At 44.0% G+C, this 7,982-nt stretch overlaps 1 protein-coding gene across 1 annotated transcript; it reads right to left on the minus strand.

Moving 5' to 3' along the window:
• Window positions 1-883: 883 nt before the first annotated feature.
• LOC112266199 (extracellular calcium-sensing receptor-like) lies at window positions 884-5,483 on the minus strand. The gene is made up of 9 exons (XM_024443649.2): window positions 5,209-5,483; window positions 4,500-4,794; window positions 4,231-4,317; window positions 3,722-3,988; window positions 3,087-3,293; window positions 2,665-2,937; window positions 2,298-2,525; window positions 1,929-2,052; window positions 884-1,836 (listed from the first exon to the last, which is right to left on the minus strand). Exons 1-9 carry the CDS (start codon window positions 5,460-5,462, stop codon window positions 923-925), a joined length of 2,649 nt encoding a protein of 882 aa, XP_024299417.2. The 5' UTR covers window positions 5,463-5,483; the 3' UTR covers window positions 884-922.
• Between the last annotated feature and the right edge of the window lie 2,499 nt (window positions 5,484-7,982).

The raw sequence follows: 7,982 nt of genomic DNA on the forward strand, positions 1-7,982 counted from the left end.
CGCCTTCTTCACGATGCTGTCTGTGTGAGTGGACCAATTCAGTTTGTCTTTTAATAAAGTATCTTTGTAAATTTCAACGGTTCAATAAAAACACATTCAAGCAACTCCTTTCAAGTCAAACTGTTTTATTAAATGAAAATGTGCATTAATTAATAATTCATTCATTGATGAATAAGTGTGGCAGCATAATCCTTTAGAAGGAACAGGGAAGTTAAGCTGTTCCACGTGATGTGATGATACAATCGAAAGCCATTCGATGCAGAAACCCACTCATCGGGGATAACCTATACCTTAGAAGATGAAAGCCATTCGATGCAGAAACCCACTCATCGGGGATAACCTATACCTTAGAAGATTAAAGCCACACACACAGACAAATAAAATAAATCAAAATCCTTCTTAACTGCCCAGGGAAAGAAATCATTTATTACGTGATTAATATTTACTCACAGAAGGTTAAATTATAATCAATAACATGCTACTACACATAACAAGGGTACAAACAGAATGATAAAAACTCTTTGATTTGATTTATTGCCATCAAACTACAAACAGAAGTGGAAACAAAAAGGAGCTACTTCAAACTATTTGAGACCATCATTCTCTGTTACTATACATTTCTCCTTTCCTTTCTTTGCATGAAAGAGTGTGAAGTAAATCCCTAGCAGGCATAGTACCTCCACCTAGTGTTCATATTTCAGATCAGCACAGAGGACGTCTTGTTATGCTATTGAGCCTATGGGAGAATCTCAATTTAATTTCTGTGATTCCTCGTGTCCTCTCTCCTCGGTCTCCAATTCAAAACCCAATGAATGAGAAGGTTAGATGTCCCGCTCCACCTGACCTTCACATCCAATGGGTTTTGAGAAGAAGGTGAGGAGAGAGGACATGAGGAATCAAGGAAATTAAATTGAGATTCTCCCTATGTCTTGGTTGTGGCCCGGCCCATCAGAGCCTTCTTGGTGTTCCTCTCTGGCCTCAGCAGGATGATGTAACACTTTGGGCCGAACAGCGCCACCAGAAGGCCAAAGCTGGAAGCTAAGATGGCGAATATCTCCACAGCGTCTGCGTACATCCCAGGAGAGCTGATATAGGCAGGGATGAAGGAGATCCACACAGCACAGAAGATCAGCATGCTGAAGGTGATGAACTTGGCCTCGTTGAAGTTGTCTGGAAGATTCCTGGCCAGGAAAGCCAAGAGGAAGCTTAGGAATGCCAGGAGGCCGATGTAGCCTAACAACGCTCCGAACCCTGCTACCGACCCCACCACACACTCATATACAATCTTATCATTATGGTAGCGCGTGTTTTTGTGTGGAGTTGGAGAGGCTGAAACCAGCCAGGCTGTGCAGATAGCAGCCTGGAATGAGGTGAGAACCAGGACTGTTCCTCTCTGCTGCCCAGCACCAAACCACTTCAGGCTGGCATTGCCCCCGGGCTTAGAGGTCCTAAACACAGCCAGCACCACCATTGTCTTCACCAGTATACAGGAGACACAGAGAACAAAGCTGATACCAAATGCTGCATGCCTCAGCTGACACGTCCACAGCCGGGGCCGGCCAATGAACAGCAGCGAGCACAGGAAGCAGAGTTTGAGTGAAAGCAGAAGCAGGAAGCTCAGCTCAGAGTTGTTGGCCTTGACAACAGGCGTGTTCCGGTAGCGGGTGAAGATTCCGAGGACCACTGCACAGATGAGGGCTCCTAGCAACGAGGCGGTCATCAAGGAGAGTCCCAGGGATTCCTGGTAGGAGAGGAACTCAACCCCCTTTGGGATGCAGAGGTCTCGCTCCGGGCTGGACCAGAAGTCCTCTGGACATCTCGAGCACTCAGCAGAGTCTGACAGAAAGACAGAAAAAGCAAATGTCGACAACATTTTCTACAGCCCCAAACCACCCTCAAATTCTTTAAATGATATTCATTTCACTGACCTGTGGTGTTGCTGACCTCTCCCTCAGCACAGGAGATGCAGTCGAAGCAGCAGACAGGCTCCCCCTTCTTCCTGGCTACACGGGTGCCTGGGGGACAGCTCTCACTGCATACTGATCGTGGAGGCTATAAGGACGAAGGTGAGGGGGAATTTAACCTTTATTTTAATAGGCAAGTCAGTTAAAGAACAAATTCTTATTTACAATGACGTCCTAGGAGGGAGAACATCAGACTTTTATATGCCCATATTTATTCTCCCATATTTACACATCCATATTTAATGCTTCTTTGCCCTCCACTAATAATGAGTTTACACTGTTTCTGTTGCAGTAGTGAAATATGCTCTGTAGCTATATAACTTTACAAATAACCTTTTTTGACTCAAAATTCCAGAAAATTCTGTCCTCGTCCAGTGTGAGCTCTTGTCCTGTGGGGGCTGATTCGTCAATCACACCCACAGTCTCCACCTCTATGCTCCCGTCCTGGAGCCACACCCAGTTCAGGATGTCATAGATGGCCAAGGCGTCCCCGTTGTCATCGAAAGAAACGCGATCGCCAAACCCTGTGGTGAAGTTAACCCTCTGCAGGTAATGGACCAGCTGGTCAGAGGAGGGGGATGGAGGGAACAGAGGGAAGAGAGGAAAGAGGAGGAGATTATGTAGACAAAAGACAGTATGAGGTAAGGGGTCCTTGACTTAGAAAACAGTGTTTGTGTGCTTGAGTAGGAATATATCCCACCTGCCAGTGCTCCAGTCTCTGTAGGCTGGCACAGCGGTTCCCACTGAAAGGTCCTCTCCCTGGCACACACTGCAGTAGGTCATGCAGGGCATGGGCCAGGGCGTACACTGCCTTATACACGTTATACTCCGGCCTGAGCTCAGATAAATCCCCACAGTTGGTCTCCACATTCCTCAGGTCCTCCTGACCTGTACATACATCACCCCCAGCCTCCACCCAACCTGCTGGGGGCTCCAACCTGCACCCAAACACAGCCTCCCAGAACTGTCTCACCTTATCAGAACAGAGAAGGAAATGTTATAGAGGAACACTAGTTTTTATCTTCTGTAATGTAGTATTTGTAGGCAAAGTAGCCTTATAAATGTTTTAAATATAATGTATGTAGTAATTAAATTGTTGGAGTTAAAAGACAACTACTTTACCATGTTGTTTCCAGGGTTATTGTCAGGTTGGTCGTTGGGGCGGATGCTAAGCAGGAAGTCCCTGAGGCCGGGAATCTCTCCATGACGGATGGCGATACCCAGGGTACCCCCCAGGTAGGGCATGAGACGGGGGGTGTGAAACACAGAGGAAGTGCTCCAGGCTTCACTGGCGATCCACTGGAGACCCTTCACATTCTGCACCACCACCTTGTAAAACAGGTTTTATATTTAATAATCTTGGCATCAAAAACAACACAATGGTAATATGCTGTAACACTTTTATACACTGTTGTTTGTGAGAGTAACATCCTACAGCTGTTATGGCTGTTATGGCTGTAATAATGTCTGTAGAATGCATTTGATGATAAAACATACTTACTAATACCGTGATGTGTGGTTGTCCCCCCCTAGATATCTTAGGATGGATGCACTAACTGTCCAGGGACACCGATATGTAAAATATATGCACACATCACTGACTGTAAGTGTCTTTGGATAAAAGCATCTGCTTAATGGTATTACTAATATTATTATTATGAAGTGTAAATCTCTCTTGATTAGAGCCTCTGAAACTAAAATGTGAAAGTATTGTAAGAGTTATTTGAGATCAACTGTCAAGATAAAATCATCTGAACCTCATCCACCAGAGGGAGCAGGTAGGCCTCGTTGGAGATCACCACCACCACACGAGCAGAGGAGCTCTTGATCTCTCCCACAATCCTCTGCAGCTCAGTGGGGCGGTTGTCTTTGGGCAGGACCTGGGAATAGGCCACACAGCCCCCTGACTCGGCCAGGCTTGAGTGGAAGGACCGGGCAGCTTGAACTCCGTAGTCATCATCACTGAACACCAGTCCCACCCAGGTCCAACCCAACCGACGTAGGATCTGGATCATGGCTCGCACCTGAGATCACATCAACAGAGATGAGACATTACTGGTGTTATTACAGAGACTGGAGAGTATAGAGAGATCAACAAACTACATACATTATTTTTGTCACCTTTTATTTAACCTTACCTAAGATTTTTTTTTTTACCTCTTATTTAACTGTAATGCCGTTACACAGTATAAAGTGTATAGTGAGTATACATGGGAGCTGACGGTTCACTGTGTAATTATGTCATTGTAGCCTTCTAGAGACAGACCTGGAAGGCATCACTGGGGATGGTTCTGAAGAAGGATGGGTACTTTCCCCGGTTGCTCAGACAGGAACATGTGGAGTAGTGACTCACCTGATGGAGAGAAATATAAAATGATTAATTATATTTTCTTCAATTAATTAATGAAATAGAAAGGTTTCATGCCTAGACACATTTAAGTCCTAAACATGCTGTTTCTCACTCAAAGTGTGCTTTTGGAATACAATAAGGACATTTCCAATAATGATGTCATCTTTCTATTCTTTCTGATTTACCATGGGAACCCGGAACAGTCCTAGGACACTGGAGATGGCGATGGAGTGTGTGGACCCTGGGTCTCCCACAATCCCTAGCACCGGGGGTGACCCAGAACAAGTCTCATACAATAGGAACTCTTCCTCTGTCCCACTGGCCAATGACATGGCAGCACGGAGCGCTACTCCCAGCTTCAGGCAGTTGTCGTAGAGCTGGTATCCGAGCTTGATGTTTGGCAGAAGGTCAGGGTTTCTGTTGATTTCATCTACTGCAAACGCCATAGTCTGGGCCTGCTGGAAACCACAACTGGTAAAACTGAAAAGGAATATTCAATCAATTTGTAAATGTTTTAAATCACTCTAGATGTGTTGAACCCTGTGCACCTTTTAAGGGGTGTGTGAGAGAGTGCTGTCTTAAGGGATTGAGAGGAAAAAACAAGTTACTTTTGTCAAGGATAGATAATAAAATAGCTTTATCTTAAAGGTAAATTTGCTTAGAAAACAGGAATAATTATATAAAAAAATGGAATACACACAATGTATTCACATATATTTTGAAACCGCAATGTACTATTCACCAATGTAACAAGAACCCAGTAGGTCTCCGGCACCAGGGTTGGTTAACACTGATCATAGTGAGGCTTCTTATAGTAGGGATGTCTATCTGTCCTTTTTAGGAGAGGTGCAGACACACATCCAGTCCAGTCCAGTCCAGTAGATGAATACTCACCCCTCACAGTAGAGCTGCTGGGGTTCTGATGTGAAAGACAGTTCAGGGAACACAGTGAAGTAGTGGACCTCAAACAGACCTCCCAGAATCACATCACCCTTCTGGTACATCCCATTCAGACTGAAATGCTCCCGCAGACGACAGGACGAGGAAGTGGACGAGGCAGAGGAGTAGTTCAATAGAAGGCTCAGAGATGAGGAGTTCAGCATCATGACTATAGATAAGTAAAGGTTAATATATTGCCTGACCCTCATAGCTGTACTGATAGCTGTACTCTCCCCCTCTCTCTCTTTCTTACTCTCTTTACCTCTCTTTTATAGTGTCATTGGAGGTTGACACTATATGGCGTTTAGTGGGGTTGCAGGGGTAGGGGAGGCAGGAGGAGGGTTGTTAGGGGAGGGGAGTCGGGGGGTCAGAGTTGCAGGTAGGAGTTGAGACGTGGGAGTGTCAGAGAAAGACGATATGTGAACTGTTGCCACACGAAAAGTGCAACCAGGGAAGAACAAATACCATTCTAAATACAACACATATTCATGTTTATTTATTTTCCCTTTTGTGCTTTAAGTATTGGCACATCGTTACAACACTGTATAGAGACATAATATGACATTTGAAATGTCTCTGTTCCTTTGAAACTTTTGTAAGTTTATGTCAGATTTTTTATTTCACTTTTGTTTATTATATATTTCACTTGCTATGGCAATGTGGTCATATGATCCCAATGCCAATAAAACCTTTTGAATTTAATTGAAAGAACTATTACACAACTCCAAGTTATTCTACCATGTGTCCTGTAGGTGAGCTGTTTTTCTCCCTCTCCCCCTCTCAATCTCCCCCTCTCTCCCTCTCTCTCTGCCTCTAACTTCCCTCCCTCCCTCCCTCCCTCCCTCCCTCCCTCCCTCCCTCCCTCCCTCCCCCTCCCTCCCTCCCTCCCTCCCTCCCTCCCTCCCTCCCTCCCTCCCTCCCTCCCTCCCTCCCTCCCTCCCCTCCCTCCCTCCCTCCCTCCTTCACAGATGTTCCAGTTTATTGCTTGGTGTCTGTTAAGGGTTCATTAGCTCCAGGTTAATAATGAGGATGTGATGAATCAAGAGACACACACACACAAATCCAAATAAAATCTCATTTGATTGGTTGGTTGTGTACACATATTTTGCAAAATGTTATTGTAGATGTAATGAAATGCTTATGTTCCAACAGTGCAGTAATAGATAACAATACACGCAACATCAACAACATGGAAATAAGACATATACAAATATTAGATCATGCAATGTTAAATATAGTGTGAATGAAATGTGTGTTTGGACGTTACGTACAATATATGAATAAAAAAGGTGTGTACAGGCCTCCTGAGTGGTGCAGTGGTCTAAGGCACTGGATTGCAGTGCTTGTGGCATTACTACAGTCCCGGATTTGATCCCAGGCTGTGTCACGACGGGCCGTGACTGGGAATCCCATAGGGCAGATAGGGCATGGAAAATAGGCCCTGCATCGCCCGTGTTAGGGGACTGTTTGGCCCGGGGGAGTCTTTACTTGGCTCATCGTGCTGGAGCGACTCGTTGTGGTTTCCCGGGTACTGCAGGCTGGCAACGACATCAGGTGAATGGTGTTTCTTCCTGCACATTGGTGCTACCGGCTTAAGCAGGCGAGTGAATATGCAGTTTACATATCCGTGCATCAGGTCCTGAACTACAGGCAGATAGATTTGGGTATGCCATTATAGGAGAAAATTGAAAAAAGCGTACAATCCTTCATAAGTGTTTAAATATTCAAATTCTTGTTACCATTTGAAAGGAAACACTTTTAAGTTTGTGGAAAAATGAAATGAATTTATGAGAATATAACACATTAGATCTGGTAAAATATATTACAAAGAAAAACATACATATTTGAAATGCAAGAGAAAGGCCATACTTTCAGATAGTAGTATAGGTGTAATTTAGATGTTGGCCACCAGATGGCACCAGTGTGTGTACAACGTTTCAGACGAATCCAGTGAAGAATTACATTACTGCACAATATGTTGTAGTAAGTCTGCCAGGTGTTTGCCAAAATCTGCCGAATTGGTCAATTGATACTTGTTCAAGTACTTAACTATAGAGAACATACAAATTGCTATGGTAATATATATGTTTTAGTTTACACACTCCCAGAAATGTCATACATGACGGATCATTCGTTTATACACTAACTTTCACAAATCTAGATGGCCGGGCGGGGTGGGTGTGGAGCCAGAGACAGCAGTGGGGTCAAACTGTAGAACCCAGATCCTTCTTTTGAACATAAAAATGGATTTTAATGAATAAAATGATGCTACATTGTATCTCTGGGACCCTCAGGATGACAAGTCAGAGCAAGATTACTGAATGTAAGTACATTATTTACCTTCAGAGGTGAATGTATCAAACCAGTTTCTATGATAAAAGTGTTTTGTTGTTGTGCACTCTCCTCAAACAATAGCATGGTATTTTCTCACTGTAATAGCTACTGTAAATTGTACACTACTGTTAGATTAACAAGAATTTAAGCTTTCTGCCCATGTCAGATATGTCTTTGTCCTGGAAAGTTGTCTGTTATATATAATGTCATTCTAGTTACATTAGCGCACATTAGCAACAACAGTCCAGGATTAGGGGCACCCATCCTGTAGAGATTTTTGGTTTGGCTTGTCATTTTTTGGAGGTGTGTGTGTGTTTGTTTGCTGTTGGCCTGCCTCCATAACCCTTTAGTGTGTCAATGAAAGCTGTTAGATCTAGTTTGTATTAGGTATTTCC

The sequence above is a fragment of the Oncorhynchus tshawytscha genome, linkage group LG13 (genome assembly GCF_018296145.1).
Source record: "Oncorhynchus tshawytscha isolate Ot180627B linkage group LG13, Otsh_v2.0, whole genome shotgun sequence".
NCBI lineage: Eukaryota > Metazoa > Chordata > Actinopteri > Salmoniformes > Salmonidae > Oncorhynchus > Oncorhynchus tshawytscha.